Source organism: Sander lucioperca, chromosome 9 (genome assembly GCF_008315115.2).
Source record: "Sander lucioperca isolate FBNREF2018 chromosome 9, SLUC_FBN_1.2, whole genome shotgun sequence".
Taxonomy (NCBI): Eukaryota; Metazoa; Chordata; class Actinopteri; order Perciformes; family Percidae; genus Sander; species Sander lucioperca.
In genome coordinates this window covers 13,147,449-13,166,234 of record NC_050181.1, presented here as the reverse complement: position 1 = coordinate 13,166,234, position 18,786 = coordinate 13,147,449, and the positions used below count along the sequence as shown (strand labels likewise).

Here is an 18,786-nt window from a genome sequence, read left to right as displayed (position 1 = left end):
ATCCTGAGAGATTGCATTGGGCTTTATTATTTTACATTCTTAACTGCATTTGCACTTATCATAACAATATACCATATTGTTTTGATGAACCAGACACAATTGTAAATGATCCAGACTGCTGTGGATTCACATCCTGTTTCATAAACTTTTTCTTCATACAGCAGCTACCTCAGAATCATTCAATCATTATCTCTCTCTTCTGACTCACCCTTGGCTCCTGAAATTCCCAGTAACCCTGGGATACCCGATTCTCCCCAAGGCCCTGGATCTCCCTTTAACAGACATCAACACATTAAAACTATTTACCATCACTCCTGAGACTGACAACCATAATAAATGTACCGTAAAGCCACTAATCTATGTATTCATCGGTAGATGATGTCACGTCATAATCCACCTGTTGGTTTCTATTGGCCGCTGGGCTGGGGTGGGTGTGGCTTACCCGCGTCGCAGAGTCTGCAAAAGAGGAGGTGAAGCAGACTGGAAGGACATGTTGCGGTGGAACAGTCTCAGTGAGAGACTAGTCTATATCGCTCCACTTCCAGGTTTGCTCCGGTGCCGCCGGAAATTCCGCCAGATGTCCGTTACCTTCCGCTTTCTTTGTGTTGACATTTTAAACTCCGGTGGATTCATGAGGACTATTGTTAAAGCCCCAGTGTTTAACGTTTGTAGTTGTTCATTATCATAGTTCAAAGTCTGTATTGCCCTTCACAAACTTGTCTTTTTTCATGAATATTGACCACCACCATCAATTTCAAGTATTCCTATTAGCTTGGAATTTTACATTTGCGCTTGCATGAAGTGGGGTAGACGCTCCATAATGATGCGGCATCTTGAAATACGTTAGCCGGTAAGGGACATACAGGCTATACTGCTCTGCCTTTCGTGTTTTCGACTCACAGCTGCTGCTAATGGGTATCGTCGCTTCCCGGCCCCGGTAAGTTTGAAGAAGGAAACATGGAGGACCACACGTATTCAAAATCGAAATTTCAGGCTTCTTCTTCGCCCAGAAAAAGAAAACGGATATTGAAAAGAGCAAGAGACCGGTGTCATCAGAAAAAAGAGTGAACATTGGAGCTGCTTTGGAGGCACACACCAAATCCCAACTAGTTAATTATCTTCTTTCTCTCTCCTTTCCATTGGGTGGCATGCGTGCCCGCTCGTGGTGTGAAGTGCGCGTCCACGCCACTCTCCGACATGAACTCATGGATGTATTAAGAGAACGCATGAACTCCAACAACAACGGCTGATAGACGGCCTTTTGTACACCTTCGCTTTTTGAAACGTGAAGGCTACCGTAGCTGCAATACTGCGTGGCGAGAGAGAGTTAATTGCGATATATGATCTCAACGCTAGATGGAGTAATTCTTACACATTGTAGCTTTAACTGCTCCTCAGATGTCTGCAGGGTAAATCCAGACAGTTAGCCAGACTATCTGTCCAATCTGAGTTTTCTGTTGCAAGACTAAAACAACCTTTAAACGTACACGTTCCACCAAAACAAGTTCCTTCCTGAGGCTATTTTGCAGCGGCACCGGGGCTCCGTCTGGCGCTCAGCACCGCCCAAGACGATTGTGATTGGTTTAAAGAAATGCCAATAAACCAGAGCATGTTTTTTTTCTACCATCCCAGAATGCTGTGTGACTAGCCAGACCCTCCTTTGCAGCGCTGTGGAGGAAGGTCTGGCAATGCGAGACTAGTGAGAGACTGACTGACAGTCAGTGGAAGAGGATTGGGTTTCTGATTTGTCGTGACGTCAACCCACCAAGTTGTGTTCATGTTTTGTCCGCATCTTAATTGTCTACAAATGAACTGTCAACTGAGTGACTAATCCTTAACTCCAGTCTGGCGGCCAATAGAAACCAACAGGTGGATTATGACGTGACAATTATAACATAAGCAGTCTAGGACTAGCCTTTAACTTAAATCCATGCCGTAGTCCTCACAAAAGATGACAAAAGTCTCCTGCCACACAATGGCTGTTCATTACAGACTGTTGGAATTATCAGAAGTGATATGATGCTGGTACAATGTGTGACTCAAGTGGAAGCCAGATATGAAAAAAAAAAAAACTGAGCACAGACACAGAAGAATTAGATCCATTGTGTACCCGATCTCCATCATGTCCAGGATATCCCCTGGGACCAGGGAAACCTTTGTTTCCAGGGTATCCAGGAGGTCCTGATAATCCTGGCCTGCCTGGAGCACCAGTGCTGCCTTTAAACCCTGGCGAACCAGGGAATCCATTAGGACCTGAAGCACCTGGCACTCCCCTTGCACCCTTTGAGCCTGTAAGCAACAAAACAAAATGAAACAAATGTAGTTCTGTGCTATTCATCACAATCTATAGTAAGTCTTTGTAAAGTGAACGTGAAGTGACTGGGAATTCAAGAAATCATCCAGTTTAAATAAAAAAGATTGCCTTCAGGTCCTCGTAGTCCGGGTTGACCCATCTCTCCTGGAGCTCCTGGTGGGCCTTTTGTTACATTCCCGGGACAAGTTGGTCCTCTTAATCCCGGTGGACCACGTTCACCTGGATGGAGCACACAGTTGAGATAGAATGCTCAAAAACTTAAATAATACATCATCCTTAGTCATCCTTATCTAGTGTTGTAGCTGCATAGCCACGACTGTAGCTGTATACAGCCTGTTGTCAAACTGTTGTGGACAACCTTGTCAAGTCCAAGTGGACTAGCATTCATATTTACTGAAAATATATTATATTAAGATTGTATATTACAACAAATCGAGACATCATATTTTCACATTTTGATGATTTCCTGCTTGTTGGACAAATATTTACAATTATTAAAACACATTAGGCCATGGCACCTGGCAAGACTGAGTGTAGCTATCAGACACATGTGTATGTAACCAGAGACGTACCTTTAATACCAGGCTGTCCTGGGTATCCAGTGTCACCTGGGCGACCATAAAAGCCTCTCTCTCCCTGTTTTCCTGGAGGACCTGGAGGTCCAGGACGACCTGGCAAACCTAGGGTGCCAGGCCTGCCTGGGAACCCCCTTTCACCTGGATGAATTGATAGAAAGTCTCCTTTCACAACAGGACATACTAGTTTACAGATACATAGCATTGTTGATCAAATCTAGACTAGGTTTCAGTGTAGGGCACATGCGTCAAACTCAAGGCCCGCGGGCCAAATCTGGCCCCTTGCAGATTTAGATCTGGCCCGTGTATCAATTTAGGTCGACAATAGATTTTGGCCGGCCTAGCTGTGCGCCAGACCAAAAGCAGAGTTTCATATTCAGACAGTAAACAGGTTGCTAGTAATTTTTTTTATCATTGTTATGCTTGAATTGCTAAATTCATACTCAATCAAGGTTATAATCGTTAACGAAAACGAACGAAATAACGAAAACTAGGTGGGAAAAAACATTGTCGTTAACTGAAATAAAAATAAAAACGAGGCATTACAAAAAACGATAACTAAACTAAAACTGTAATGTCTTTTGCAAAACTAACAAAAATAAAATAAAATGATCGAGTAAATGTCCTTAGTTTTCGTCTTTGTTGATCTTTCATAGAGAAAATAACGTTATATCTCTCCGACCATGACATTTCCCGTAGACATGTATAGTTTCCGACTGGGAATCCAGAAATTCCGACATTCCACGTCAAATTGAACACAACATGTCCGTGGCTCCGTGCTATCATAGCGGTACCGAAAGTCGGAAGAAAGCGGCAGTCCTATTTGATTATGACTGTATCAGATAAAAAAGCACCTTGCAGTGGAAGGTGGTAAAATATGCTGTCAATTTATTACAGGGGAAAATCCCACGAATTGGAAAGTACATTTGAGAAGCGCACACAAGCTAGGAGGCTAACCTAGCTTACCTTAACAAGGTAAAGAAGAACGCAAAGCCCCCTTTCCCCGAAACAGAAGCTAACCCCGGTAACGTTACGGGCATGGATGTATGGGTACAGGGTATGGATGTATGGATACAGGACATGGATGTATGGATACAGGGCCAGCTGCAGCATGACAGAGAACACTACAGGAAGGCTTTCATCGGCGACCTGACAGCTGCTGGTTAGTAAATACGCAGGAACACCAAAAACGTGAGGAAGCGTGGGTTAATATGTGGATTGATACTGGGATGTCTACACAACTGTGTGACTCGATTGACTTCAAAAAGTTCGCCACTTTACTCAAACCAAAGTTGAAAACACCTGTTGATGTATGTCTTCTTTAGTCTGTTGGCTATTTAGGTTTTTTTCCTGGAACACGTCACTTGTACATTTTGCACATACTGCGTCTTGTGTAGACTGTTTACATATTTATGACCATATGTAGGCTACATTTTATTTACTGGTGTTATTGTTGAATACATTGTGAATACATATTTCTAAAATTGTATGATGTTTTTGTTGAGTTATTATTACACAATACTTTTTCTGACCTTTTTGAATCCCCCGACATATAACCCATATCACAAAAAAAGACTAAAACTAAGACTAAAACTAATAAAAACTAAACTAAAACTAAGCATTTTCAAAAAATAAAAACTAAACTAAACTAGCAAACCCACTATAAAAACTAATTAAAACTAAACTGAATTTGAAAACAAAAAGTCAAAACGAAATAAAAATAAAAACTAATGAAAAATGCAAAACTATAATAACCTTGTACTCAATAGGGCTTTATGACGATGAAGATGTGACTCAAAGTGTACATTTTTAAGTGGCCATATTATGCTCATTTTCAGGTTCATAATTGTAATTTGAGATTGTATCAGAATAGGTTTACATGGTTTAATTTTCAAGAAACACCATATTTTTGTTGTACTGCACATTGCTGCAGCTCCTCTTTTCACCCTGTGTCAGGTCTCTGTTTTAGCTACAGAGTGAGACCTCTCAACTTCTGTAACATCTTTGTTGTCAGTCGCACATGCGCAGTCGCTAGGTAAGGATATCATGAGCTAGCTAGCTGTTTCTCCAACTTCGGCCTGTACAAGGCAGGATTAGCCAGGAGACTTCTTCTAAACGAGGGCGCACTTCCAACTTTGCGTGGAATACCTGCAGAACAGGGACATGTAAGTAGTTCTATACAATTTATTTTGTAGATTAGGGTACATTTGTGTGTGTTGTAGCAGTGTTTTGCCATTGAGAACGAGCTAGCATGCTAGCGCTAGCATGCTAACGGTTAGCCCCTTAGGCCCCTCGTTTCGGCTAGTGACGTAGAAAGCCGTGCAGATTTTGAACAGCTCACCCGGAGACTGAATGCAGGACACATTCAGAAACCCTTATCTCACTCAAAACAGCATAGATGTTTTTTTTTCAAAGTTTGTATGCGTCTGGAAGCACCAGAGACACAAAATAACACCCCAAATCCCAGAAAAAGGGATTTCTTCATAATATGGGCACTTTAAAAAATGACAAAAACTTCTGAGAAAGCCACAAAAAGTCAGAAAAAAAAAACAACAAAATTGATGGAAAAAAAGCTACAAAAATGTAGAAAAAAACAGACATGCAGTAATAAAGACAACGATATTTGACCTTTTCAATGAAACAAAAGCATGTCATTAAACTTCACATGTCCGGCCCTTGATGTGATTCTCTTTTTCCAGTGTGTGGCTCTTAGTGTGGTTAAGTTTGATACCCCTGGTGTAGGGGATGAATAATTGGTCAGTTACACAACACCTCCAGCTTGGCGTGCGATGCTGGTGGTGGTGATGGGAAATGTAGCAATCAGAGGTTGGGTTCACTGTCAGGGTCTGGAGGCCGTGTGAACAGATGCTGACTACAACAACATGCATCTAACCATCACTTATAAATGGTAAAATGATAGTTAATTCATTATTTAATTACTTTTAAAAAGTGAATAGTTCTTTTTCTGTTAACAAACAATGATATCATAATTACTAACGTTTGTGATGCTATAATTAACGTTTTAACAGTTTATTGTTGCACACACACACACCATTAAACTTTATATAGTATATGCAATATTTAATGATTAACACATTATTTGTAAACCTTTAAGAAATAATTTGTAAACATTAGTTGGATGGCTATTATAAAGTTGCAACTGATAATTATAATAACTTGTAAGTGGTTAATAAATACTTTATAAAGCATAGACATTATTTAGAGAGCTATTATCAGTGCACTAATAATGAAATAATCATCTATTTTATAGATCACCAAAAAGAGAATTAATGGTGCCAAATGAATGATACTTGACGCTTTATATTTATTTATTTACAAAATAATTATCAACCATAGACAAAGTATTACCTATATATATAATGTTATAAATATTTTATATTACACAAAATTAATGATGAAATAACAAACTATATTACTTATATTCATCATTTCATTGTTTGTTAACACTAGAATGACTATTAACTGAAGTGAACTATCAATTTACAATCCATTGATGATGGTTATTATAAAGTGTTATCTACGTTTTTACATGATTTTGAATGCTCAGGTAAAAACATAATGCTTTTCAAAAGTGTTTCCTATCGAGACAGACCAGTGGTTCACCTTTCAGTCCTGGCCAGCCATCGGAGCCAGAATCTCCTGAGGGGCCTGTGGGGCCTCTTGGTCCAGCTGGGCCTGGCAACCCGGGAGGGCCAGGGAAACCTTGTGGACCCCTCTCTCCATGACCAGGTCGACCTATAGCTCCCTTAAGACCCTTTTGACCAGGGTAGCCTATGCAACATTATATAATTCAATGAGAGAAATGTGTTCATGGATGGTTAGATGGTGGCCTCACAAATAAATATTCATGAATTTACTCTGGAATTAATCTTGACATTTTTAGGGTACATTCAGATGGACATCCGGAGTGCGCAGAGGGAGGGGCCGTACCAAGAGTGACATAGAGACATACTTGCTGCATACATTGCTAGCTGCTGCTGTGTGCTCACCTGGTACTCCCCTGTGTCCGGGGTTTCCTGTAGGGCCTGGAGGGCCTGGGATTCCAATCAGGTCACACAAAGTGCAGGGTGGGCCTGGGGGACCAGTGGCCCCAGGGTCACCGTCGGCTCCTGGCTCTCCTTTCCAACCAGGTTGTCCAGATCGGCCTTCTGCACCTGTAATTATAATGCACAGATGGTCAACCAATTCCAATGTTCAGTAAAGAATGGGAGGTACACTGTAAACTGACTAAATCTGCTTTTTTCCCTGTGATATAATAATAATAACAATAATAATAATAATAATAATAATATATAATAATAATAACTTTATTTGTGTAGCACATTTATATAGGCTACATTAACTGAAGCCTAAGTTATTGAGTGGTTAGTTTGTGTTCACCTAAATATAAGTGAAACTTACCTGGAGAACCTGGGTTTCCAGGAATGCCATGGCGTCCTTTTGTCCCCTGAGCCCCAGGGCGACCAGGTGGGCCAGTAGCACCTGGCCTGGCAGAGGTGACATCTCCTGGGGCACCCTTCCTGCCTGGGTGTCCTGGTAACCCAGGAGGGCCTGAAGGGCCATCCAGGCTGACACCCCTGGGACCAGGCTCACCTGGATCCCCATTAAAACCTGGAGGTCCTTTTACAAATAACAGAGACCTACAGTATAAGTGTTTAAACAACCCTTTCAACTGGATAAATGATCATTAACTGACAATGTTTCTGCAGTGTGAGTGCTTGATGATCCTTTCAAAATGTGGGTATCATTTTAATTTGACAACAGTTTAGAGAGTTGTTACCTGGCAGTCCAATCCCTCCAGTTTCACTGCCATCTCCTTTCATGCCTTTCGGGCCTGGGTGTCCCAGACTTCCAGGAGGTCCATCTCTTCCCGGCTTGCCTGAAATCCCTACAAGGGGCCAAAGAAAACTTAAGGTTGACTTGCAACATGGACCGACAATGTTTTATGGGCCATAAACCCTATTTTCTTTTCCATGATGGCTTCATATTGTTTTTTTAATATAATATTAAATATGCGTAACACGTAAGACTTACCCGGTGAACCGGGCTCACCCTTGCGACCAGGTAATCCAATCGCATTATCATGACAGCATGGCTCAGTTTCACCTGGTGACACAAGTACAACATGCTTCTTGAGCCCATGACACCTGGTGTAATGTGGGAACAGGTGTTTTAACAGAAACTGAGTTGAACCGAGTCTCTGACCTCTAGGGCCTGGTTGTCCAGGAATTCCTAAGGAGCCAGGACCTCCCTGATGACCTTTAAGTCCAGGTAGCCCCTTAGCGCCTGGATAGCCAGGACCTGGGGGGCCTATAGACCCTGATAACCCTTTGGGTCCAGCAACACCAGGGTCACCTTTGGGACCAGGTAATCCTACATATCCAGCACCCTGCAAAAATGTTACCTGATACCATAACTGCATAACCAAAACGGAATGTAGCAAAGTGGAAAAAAAATTCTGTTCCATAAATTACATGTACAGTAAAATGTACACACTCACCGGTGGTCCAGGGTTCCCTACAAGGCCAGGGCGTCCATTTGGTCCTGGCGCACCACTTGATCCAGGAGGACCAGAAGGTCCAGGGACTCCTTGGTTGCCCTTGGCACCTTTCAACAACAAAATAAACTGTAGATGTTAGGCTATCAATGTTGAATAACCTTTGGTAAAGGTATGTATAAAACAGAGATCTTTGTTTTCTTATTTGACTAAAAAAAAAAAGCACAAAGTTACCAACAGACAAATCCAACTTAGTTTTTAAGCATCAAGCATCATCAAGTTTCAAGCATCCGTTTTACTCAACAGACTGTCAGTCTGCGCAGAATATAGTGCACTGTGATTGCCTTATTGTAGTGTTTGGTGAACATTAGTCTGGATTAACGGAAGTACATTTCCAGGATAAAGCCTGATGCGCCGGATGTCCCTCACCTTGCACTCTCTGTGTGTTACCGTTCTCAAAATGTGTTTGTTTGGGGAAAGGACAAACAAACTTCAAGCTAGCAAGCTCCATGCTGAAAATGGCACGTTTTGAAGAACATTTGGATTGGCAACAAGGCAGGCCTGCTTGGATCTTTCAGTGAATGATTGTAAAGATTTACATAAAATATGTTACGGCATTTACTCTCTAACTGGAACGCTTTGGGACTGATTGGTGGGGATTGCTGTGGACAAAGTACACACAGCGAAACACTGGTAAGAGCAAATTACTTTAAAGCATGTATCTACCTAATTTAAATAGCTTGTGGTACTGTATTGTATGTTTAATATTGTATGTGGCATTTTCTTTTGCGGGGTGCAAATATTCCCCCAAAACAAGTTCCTTCCAGAGACTAATTTTGCAGAGCCACCGTCGAGCTTAGCGCTGTCCAAGACGATTGTGATTGGTTTAAAGAAATGCAAACAACCCAGTGTTTTTTTCTCCTATCCTAGAATCTAAGTGTGGTGTACCCAGACCTTACTCCACAGCGCTGTGGAGATAGATCTGGTAATGCGAGACTAGGTAAACATAAATAATTGAATATATCTTGACCTTAAATTCTCCCATCCTCTGGGGAGCTGATGTTTCTAAGCATTTAACATACCTGTACACTTTGCTTGTATAATAATACTGTGTATAGTATAGCTTTGATGATAACAGGTGCTTACCTTTAACATCTTCCACAAAAGTGTGACCTTTTTGACCCTTGTGACCTTTTAAACCCGGAATTCCTTTAAAGCCCTGCAAGAAATCACAAAGTCAAAGACAAAACTATGTTTCTGTGGCTATTACGAAGAACAGACTTTTATACATGTTTTAGAAAATGTAATTAATAGTTAATTTGACTCCTGCTGTCCTTACTTGTGGGCCTCTTGGACCATCACTTCCTTTCAGTCCTGGGTCTCCTTTAAGTCCTTGAGTTCCAGGTAACCCAGGAGATCCTGGATAACCAGGTGGACCAGGGGGCCCTTCGCTTTCATCACCAGCTCTACAGTTACAATCCCCTTGACAACCTGTAGGAGACACAGATGACAAAAAGGAATGGCTATGATGCAGCGTGTTCATATACTGTACAACTATACGCTATAAAAACTTTACTCTATAAACTTATACTAAATACTAAATCAAAAATCTGTTCCAGTAAATCCCCTCAGGATGTATTTAGATTCCACCTGAGGTCAGTTGACACAGAGAAGGACACAATCTCTGCTTGTGGGATCCACTAATGCTTATAAAGAATCACAGATCACCTTTAATCCCTTTGAACCCTTGGTTTCCAGGAGATCCTTTGCTTCCTTTGTCACCAGGGTCCCCTGGGTCCCCAGGCTCACAGTAGTAATCTGTGGATTAATAAGCATCCACAAAAATTGAGCAACATGAATTAAAAACTTCAGCGTTCAGTCGTTTGAATGCATGAATTAGTGGACTTCTTTCATCAGAAGGACTTGAAAACTCACCTCCACATCCTGATCAAGTATGCCACATCATATGCACGCACACACACACACACACACACACACACACACACACACACACACGCACAAAGAAAGTAAGTAAACATTCAAATAAACATGCACAAAACACTAGCTTAAACTTATTCAAATTTTAAATAATGAAACTACATTTGTAAATGGCTAACACATATACTCTCTCACTCTTTTAGGAAGAAAGTTTTAATATACCTGGAGGACCTGGGAGGCCTCTGACACCTTTATCTCCGATGAGTCCTTTAGTTCCCTTTGTTCCCGGAAAAAGATTTTCAACATAGTCATACCCTCCCGGCTCTCCCTTGTAGCCCTTGGGACCGGGAGACCCTTGTGGCCCAGGCAGACCAAGCTCTTCTAGAAAGGTGTGAGAGGCGACATGAAACTTCAAATATGATAGGATCGAGACTGACTCACTCAGTTTCTAACTGATCGTCAAATCCTGATCAGAGTGAGTGATATACTCCATGATATATATGAAGTCAGGAGGATCCTGAAAGTAAGAGACCAGAGAACACCTCTGACCTGGTATTGTTAACCCTGGTGGGCCAGGTGGGCCAGGCACGCCCATGTACCCAGGGTCACCTGTGGGTCCAGCCAGTCCGGGATACCCACGGTCACCTTTAACACCTGAACCATTACAGACATAGAACCATGAAATAATCAATAACACACTCTCTTTCTCATACAGTAATTATGGTTATTTACTAACATAACAGCAGGGTCTAAGGATTTAGCCATTCATTTAATTCCAAGTAAAAGCAGTGTATTAAACCATGTTTTGGGAGAAATGTGTTTAATATTTAAAACATATGTTTCTTAGCAGCCCAGTAAACTAGACTAAATACTAAGGTTGTTAACTATTGTTCTTTAATTCAAGAGATTGTGCTATTATCATCAAATAACAAATGTATAATAGGATAGTGCTACTAGTGGCCACACATAGCTCAACCAATGAGCAGAGTGTAGCTACTGCTGTGGTCTCACCTCTGGCATCACTTCCATTTTGAAAGTGCAGGGGACCGGGGAAACCTGGATCTCCTGGGTAACCCTGTTGGATACACAGACAGAGACCCAAACATAGTCATGAATAGACAATGCCACTGATGTCCAGAATATTTCTAAAAATGAGAAAAGGGATCAAAGATCATTGGTCCAGTAAAAGTGATAATCACACTTTGCAACCACCAGAGGGCAGCAGATAAGACTACTTTGTTCCTATATTTGAAATACAACACTAATTGTAAGGGGAACAAATGTATCACCAAGATTCCAGCAAGCATCTGTCCTGCTGGAGAATATAAATCCATGTCCTCAATATCAAACTGAGTCCTTTAAGTTTTACTTCAGAGTAGCACTTTACGTGTACAATATAATGATCAATTTTGCCATAAAATTGGCTTTTGTTTGCACCTGACACAAGCTTTCTAATTAGGTTCAAATTGTGATGCACAATCCTTTGATGTTTATGTAAAGCTCACCTTTGGTCCCGTTCTTCCAATGAGACCTGGAAATCCTTCCTCTCCAGGCAAACCCTGAAAATATGTAAATGGTTTTAACCTAAAGAAATTGCCTTTGTAAAGTAACATAAGGGAAGGCTTAGGCCTCATATTACAGGTATACCTCAGGTCCTGGTGGTCCATCTCTACCAGGAAATCCTGGAGAACCCTAGAGATGGAAACAATGGTGTGAATATTGTATGTGTCTGTCTAAAAAGCTTATTTCAGTCTGATGTGTAAGTCACACCTACCCTAACTCCAGGAAAACCAAGGATTCCTTGCTCTCCTTTAATTCCTTGGGTGAAGACATCTCCCCTACCTCCCTGATAAGGAAGAAAATGCAAATACAATACCTTTCTTTTTCTCTCAGACATACCTATATGCTGACATATGGGATGAAACTCACGCGTGTGCCCTTTGGTCCACATGGTCCAGGAAGCCCCTTGTCTCCCTGAGAAGCAGAAAATAAAATAAAGAAAAAAATATTTTTATACAAATCTATGCAGTAAAAAAAATCAAGATTGTATAAGTACAAATGAGATCTTTGTCTTCACCTTGTAACCTTTGGACTCAGTACTTATTGGAGGGGATTCTATGACTTCTTCTGGTCCTTCTGGGCCAGGTGGGCCTTGCTCACCCTGGAATATGGAATTAAAGGGGTGAAGACGTTTGCTTTACACACACAACACACGCACGCACGCACACACACACACACACACACACACACACACACACACACACACACACACACACAACCGAAGCACATAGCTGTCAAAGGCCAAAATGGTTTCTTACATCTTCACCTTCAGCTCCTGGCAGTGATCCTCCGGGGTCGCCCTACACAACAACCAAAAGTTTAATGTGTGTGTGTGTGTGTGTGTGTGTGTGTGTGTTTGTGTTTGTTGGTGTGTGTGTACAGATGACTCACTGGTAGTCCTCTCACACCTTTAGGTCCTTCCAAGCCCTAAATGTAATCACACACACATTTTGAAATACAATATAAGGCACTGCATTTCTTCTTGTAATGTAGATCATGAATATAAGTGGTCTAACATATTGCTGCATACTGTGCATGTACAGTAATATAATGGTCTTAATTATAAGTAATATAAAAGACAAAATATGTACAAAAAGTGAAGACTTTTTCACCTCAAGTCCAAGAGGGCCAGGAGGGCCAGTGTGGCCTTTAGGCCCAATGTCACCTTGTCTTCCCTGAGTTAAAAAAAATAATAATAATAATTACACAAGGTTAAAGAGTAAAACATGAAGTTGAGTCGACTTAACTCCAAGCACAGTGTAAGATTTAAAGCATGCAATCGCTGGTTCATCTATTAGCTGAATATTACTGAGGAATACTGCTTTACTGCCAAAATATGAAAAGAACACATACAGGTCGCCCACGTTGTCCATCCCTACCATGCTCCCCCTGCAAGACAAAATTAAACAAAGATGAAAACAATGACAAACTGAAGATGAGAATATTTACAAACACTGGTAATTGCAAATAATTATAAAGTGGGTTCTGACATTGGTGAAGCCCAGTCCATCATTATCTGAGCCTCTCCAGACTAGGGGAACTTACTGGAAGCCCTGGATATGTAGCACCATAAAAAGGTTCTCCTTTAATTCCTTTAGGTCCACGTAATCCCTTATAAAAAAAAAAAAACACAGTAAATGTTTACATTAGACACATTATGAAAAAAAAAACAGATACAGTATTTTATAGTTTTACATAATTTCTACAAAACCTTGAATCATGGTCAATTAGAATGTTTGTGAACATTCAGTAGCCTACCGACATTTATTCAAATGATTATTCCTACAATATCTGCAGATTGCATCTGCTGTTAGGCAACTACAGCCTTTTAGGGAAAGATGCTTAAAGTTAAAACATTTTAAAAAGCTAACTGTTGGGCACTGGCAGGAGACAGGACACAAATTTAGGCCTCTGGTCTACATGTCCAACCACCACGCAGACCGCCACAACCCTACTTATCTCTGTGCTATTTGAATGTTACACTATTTCCTGCATTGTCACTGAATCTGGCAATAGACTTACATCGTGTGCTGCAGAACTGTCAAAAAAGAATGTAACTACTGGTGATTTTTCACGTTTTTGTCTTTTGACTAGAAATCCAATGTGTTTTACTTTGCTGCATAACTCTGTAAAAGCCACAACGTTTTGTCAAACATCAGAGCAGGAGTTCTACTTACCTGTGGCCCATGGAGACCATCCAAACCATCAATACCAAAAGCGCCTGGTCGACCCCTTGTCCCATTACAGCCATCCACTCCTGGCAAACCAGGCTCACCGCCTGCTCCAGTGTGGCCCTGGACAATATAGTTATGGTGGTGAGTGACAGCAGAGTTTTGGAAGCCACAGTTATGACCTGTCTAACTCTAGTTGAGAATGATAAAGAAAACATGCTTTACATAATGAATAGCTTTAGGCCTGCTATCTTATAAGTACAGCGGTTAAGATGAACAACTTGAGTTTATTAAACACAAACACTTAAAGGTGCAATGTGTAATATATTTACTGTATTAATCCAAAAATGACTACATGCCATCAGATATTAAGGACACATGCTAAGTTGAAATACTATCTTTTCTGACCACAATGTTAATGCCAGTATTTTCTCCTTCCCATTCCGTGACAGATGTCTGTTGGTATCAACTGCCCATTTTGACAGCTGGGGCCGGGTTGCCATATAACGTTACCTGTAAAAACACAAACCCAGCGCGCTACAGCTGTAGTACAGCCATGGAATCAGTGCGAGCGGAATCAACGGAAATGTATTACCTAAATGAGACTAGATTCTACCTGACCTTAAAAAACCTCAGTGTTTCTAAACAGTTGCATGACCTGTAGTCTCGCTTTGCCAGACCCTCCTCCAAAGCATGCTGAAGAGGACGGCAAGGTAGCGGTATTTGTAGCAGTTCTTGCCATAATTTTAAGCCAAGAAAGTGTGTGTGTCAGTCGGTAGAGCTCCGCGCTGGGGTTTTATGACCGTCAACGTAGCCAGCATCTAACAATAGCTACTGCGCTGCGCTGTGGAGTAACGTCTGGCTATGTGAGGCTAGCGTAGATCAACATTGTGGATGCTATACGTTCTCAGGTCTGGCAATGTCTGTGAACTTCAAGTCTGGGGAGGAGGGGCAGGGGGAGACAACTCTCTCCAGTATTTTGAACTTGGACTACAGTAACTATTTTAAACGCTAGCTGTCAGTACATATTGCACCTTGAATTCAGGCCCCATCTATCTACAGTACTATATGATGTGACCACTAGAGGGCATACCAGTAACAAGCTTCAAATCATTGCACCATTTACTGTGTAGTCTCTAATATTGTATCTAAAATGTATAAAGTGGGCAGTTAAACAGTTGGGAATACCACATGGCATATTTACAATTTAAAAAAGTGACTGTGTTATTATGAAGAATGAATTCTAAATTCTATATGTAAGAAAAAAAAAAAACAAAAAAAAAAAACTTCAGCTCCAATTAACTCCACGTTGAGCTGTACAGGGTTTGGAAAGTTGGTGCAATCTCCTCAGAGGGTTACTCACCTCTACCAGATTATTATTGTCAGTGTAAGCTGTTTACACTTTTTCTGATTTGTAGATGAAATTTACAACAACAGTGGTTTTACTCACTGGTGAGCCATCATTACCAGAAAAACCAGGAACACCAGTCTTGCCCTGAAATTTAAAGAACATGGGCACTATTCAGTCATTGCAGGGTTAGATTGCATTATTCAGTCCCAACCTGACCCCTTCTTTTTTTCTCATTCACTGGAAATGCATATTTACATACACATTTTGAATATGTTTAATAATGTAGACTTATTGTGATGATTAGCTGTTCTTGCATGCAGTAGCTGCTTTGCTTTCTGCCTGTTTCTATTTTAAACACAACACATAACATGCACATAAACATGCCCACTAACACGGTCTCCTTTGGGCCCCTCTGGGCCATGTGATCCTTCTGCTCCCCTCCTGCCTTTCTCTCCGGGTGACCCGTCACATCCCCATGGTCCCATTGGTCCCCGGGGGCCTTGCTGGCCTGGCTTCCCTGGAGCTCCCTACAAAGAGAACAGTCATGTATATAAAACTTTTTATCTTCTAACTGTTGTTGTGTGTGACACTTTTAAGATTAAGACACACTTTGATCTAAATATCTTTCTAATGAGGAAACTACTACAATTAAAAATATCAAGCTTAATATTGGGAAAGCAATTACGGATAACTTGCCAATAAATAACAACATGAGAATTAAAAGTGCCTACCCGTGCACCTTTAGCGGGAAGACACTGACATACAGAGCAGTCTCTGCCTTGACATGGGCCCTCATTCCTCCCCTGAAACAGCAAACAGAGAGAAACCAAGGCCATAAATGCAGGAAGACTGCTCCTTACTGTATATGAGAGAGCGATGGAGACTGGCTGAGGCTGAGCAGAAGACAGTTAGGGGTCAGAGGACATCAGGCACATCAGATGAGGTTGTGGTTTGGACATATCTGACATTCCTGAATATTTAACAGCTTTGAGAATTAACACATTTCCCTGTGCAGACTGGACAGTCCTGATTAGAAAGCTTTAAACAAATCAATATTCACACAGACTTGGGTAAATAATGAGTGTTCTGACCTTGATGACAAAGAAAGCCAACACAGCTTCACTACTCTCATAATGCACTGACATCTTGCTGAAAAGCTACTTTGTGATTACACATCACACCTCCAGATGCCAAGTACCACTGTGTGTGTTTATGTATGGGGAGTTTAACAGTGCCTGTGTCACAAATATTTAGTAATGCTTACTAAATATTTGGAGGAGTTTACATGCTGGTGAAATTAATTTCTATCGCACATCTGCTATCCCACTTTCGCTTTTGGTCCGAACTTTCGTGGGTATCTCTTGCATCGGTCACAAAAAGTGACAGTTGGCCATGACTTGGACAGGTCATTGGGATTCAGTGCAATAGCCAAATTGGGAACACATTTGGGAACACATAGTGAGAAGTAAAAACACTGGCAGGTCTCCATTTTTACTTAACATACTGTAGCAGCTAAAAGCAATTAATGTTAAAGGGATAGTTTGGATGCTGTGCTCCACATATAGGGAGCAATACATACACTTTTCCAGGTGGATCAAGTATATTAAGGCTTTTTTCTTTGAAACACTTAACCATCTGCTTAGGGCATTCAGATTAAGTTTGAGAGAATCCAGATGTGTACAAAACAGAAGCACATAGACATAAACATTATGTACACACAAAATACATTGAGAGCATCAGGTTCAGGACTATCTTGGCGTTGTGTTGATGGTTTGCTGTTTTTGACAGACCTAAACTACATTCCAGCAGTGTTTACAAAAACGAAGTTGTAATTAAACTTTACTTGATGGATTTCAACGTAATGCAGTCCAATGTAACATCCTCACAAAGTAGTCTCAACAAAAGCTACATTTAAAAAAAAATTTGTTCATGTGAAGTTTTTTTTTCAGCTTAGCAGGTGCACGTGTTTCACCCAGTGTACAGTACTTTAAAAACATGTTTAATTGAGGCACTAGTCCACTAAATAATTGTCTGGAAATATGTTCTAGCAAAAGATCTGTGTGCTCCTCCTCATACCTAGTCTTGATCAGCATATATGTGGCTGTACTTAGAATTGGCTGCAAATTATTTACAACAAAATATAGAACAAAGAAGCATTAATTGTTTTTGATTACAGTAAACGTCTGCTGTGTCTTACAAGGTATCGGATTCTGAGTTTGGGAGGAATTGACATGTGTAATGGTTATTCTCAGCAATATGGTCATATTGTGCAGTAGGTTATGTTTTGTATAAAAAAAATTTTTTTTAATATTGTTTGTATTGTACTATATTTTTGCAATAGGCACTTAAAATTACTTACACTTATTTATATTATTTTTCAAAGTTTTTAGATTTAAAGGTTGTCATAGTAGTGATGTCATGTTTAAATCTTAATGTGTATGTAATAAAGACTTATGAAGAAAAGTCTTACTGCATTGAGCTGCTGCACCAAGATGACCAGGACAAGGATCCACCTGTGAATGCAACAGTGATAATAGATTAACTGCAGTCTCATTTAAGATACTGAATGCCTTTACACAACCATTTATGGCTGTCGCATAAACTGTATGACAAAAAGTGACACGATTTGTGTGCGGTGAAAGCGAAAATGCTCATACAGTAACACTGGTCTGCTGCCAACACATTACAAACCTTACAAAGTAAGGCAATCATTTTATTTAATGAAAATTAAATCTGAAAAAAGTCCACTTGCTTTTACACATTACACACTAGCTTCTATTTCGTATAGGCTTCGCCCTCTAAGCTACGCTATTGGGTTTATCCCTTCGTCGTGAAGATTTCTTTCCCGCCCTTGCAAGGGCTTTCAACTACGTCCGCAGAAACTGTATACAAACAGAGCGGACCCGTTGTTCATCTCCCACTTTTCCCACTCACAGCAGTATGAAGACAAGCTTGACTTCCAACGGTGTTCGCCTCTGCCCCACCTGCCGGACCGGGTATATCCTGCCGCCGGACCTCCATCCCCGCTGCGAGACCTGCCTTGGCGCCGCTCACGCCGGCCTGGCTTTCACCCCCGACGCCTCCTGCCAGTTCTGCGCCCGCCTGCCATCTAAAGAGCTTAACCGCTGGGAGGACTGGACCTTGAAACGGGGATCGATGCCCTCCCATTGCGGCTCTCCGCTTCTCCGGAATGACCAAGGGCACCGCTCTGGCGGCCTTCCTCTCTGCCTCAGGCGGCTCCACCCTCCACCGCTAAGACTCTCTTCTTGGATCTGCCGGAGAGCATCAAAAAGGTGGCAGACCAGAGAGGCATAGCACTCTCGGCTGAGCTTCCAGCCCCCGCTCGCGGCCTCTTGAGC

At 41.3% G+C, this 18,786-nt stretch overlaps 1 protein-coding gene across 1 annotated transcript in view; it reads right to left on the bottom strand.

Moving 5' to 3' along the window:
- The window catches only part of LOC116037233 (collagen alpha-4(IV) chain-like), a 31,131-nt gene that overhangs the window by 7,630 nt on the left and 4,715 nt on the right, over nucleotides 1–18,786 (bottom strand). Inside the window, exons 3-35 of the mRNA XM_031281033.2 lie at nucleotides 17,898–17,940; nucleotides 16,159–16,230; nucleotides 15,820–15,954; nucleotides 15,527–15,571; nucleotides 14,083–14,199; nucleotides 13,451–13,516; nucleotides 13,259–13,294; nucleotides 13,018–13,080; nucleotides 12,797–12,832; nucleotides 12,664–12,705; nucleotides 12,423–12,506; nucleotides 12,275–12,319; nucleotides 12,120–12,191; nucleotides 11,993–12,037; nucleotides 11,851–11,904; nucleotides 11,357–11,420; nucleotides 10,895–10,999; nucleotides 10,568–10,726; nucleotides 10,343–10,351; nucleotides 10,136–10,225; nucleotides 9,747–9,898; nucleotides 9,554–9,626; nucleotides 8,411–8,517; nucleotides 8,116–8,299; nucleotides 7,945–8,016; nucleotides 7,691–7,798; nucleotides 7,312–7,530; nucleotides 6,900–7,064; nucleotides 6,514–6,681; nucleotides 2,887–3,030; nucleotides 2,423–2,533; nucleotides 2,111–2,289; nucleotides 209–272 (exon numbers count right to left, since the gene is read on the bottom strand). Coding sequence (XP_031136893.2) covers nucleotides 209–272; nucleotides 2,111–2,289; nucleotides 2,423–2,533; nucleotides 2,887–3,030; nucleotides 6,514–6,681; nucleotides 6,900–7,064; nucleotides 7,312–7,530; nucleotides 7,691–7,798; nucleotides 7,945–8,016; nucleotides 8,116–8,299; nucleotides 8,411–8,517; nucleotides 9,554–9,626; nucleotides 9,747–9,898; nucleotides 10,136–10,225; nucleotides 10,343–10,351; nucleotides 10,568–10,726; nucleotides 10,895–10,999; nucleotides 11,357–11,420; nucleotides 11,851–11,904; nucleotides 11,993–12,037; nucleotides 12,120–12,191; nucleotides 12,275–12,319; nucleotides 12,423–12,506; nucleotides 12,664–12,705; nucleotides 12,797–12,832; nucleotides 13,018–13,080; nucleotides 13,259–13,294; nucleotides 13,451–13,516; nucleotides 14,083–14,199; nucleotides 15,527–15,571; nucleotides 15,820–15,954; nucleotides 16,159–16,230; nucleotides 17,898–17,940 — 3,128 coding nt within the window. The remainder of the gene's footprint in view (nucleotides 1–208; nucleotides 273–2,110; nucleotides 2,290–2,422; nucleotides 2,534–2,886; nucleotides 3,031–6,513; nucleotides 6,682–6,899; nucleotides 7,065–7,311; nucleotides 7,531–7,690; nucleotides 7,799–7,944; nucleotides 8,017–8,115; nucleotides 8,300–8,410; nucleotides 8,518–9,553; nucleotides 9,627–9,746; nucleotides 9,899–10,135; nucleotides 10,226–10,342; nucleotides 10,352–10,567; nucleotides 10,727–10,894; nucleotides 11,000–11,356; nucleotides 11,421–11,850; nucleotides 11,905–11,992; nucleotides 12,038–12,119; nucleotides 12,192–12,274; nucleotides 12,320–12,422; nucleotides 12,507–12,663; nucleotides 12,706–12,796; nucleotides 12,833–13,017; nucleotides 13,081–13,258; nucleotides 13,295–13,450; nucleotides 13,517–14,082; nucleotides 14,200–15,526; nucleotides 15,572–15,819; nucleotides 15,955–16,158; nucleotides 16,231–17,897; nucleotides 17,941–18,786) is intronic.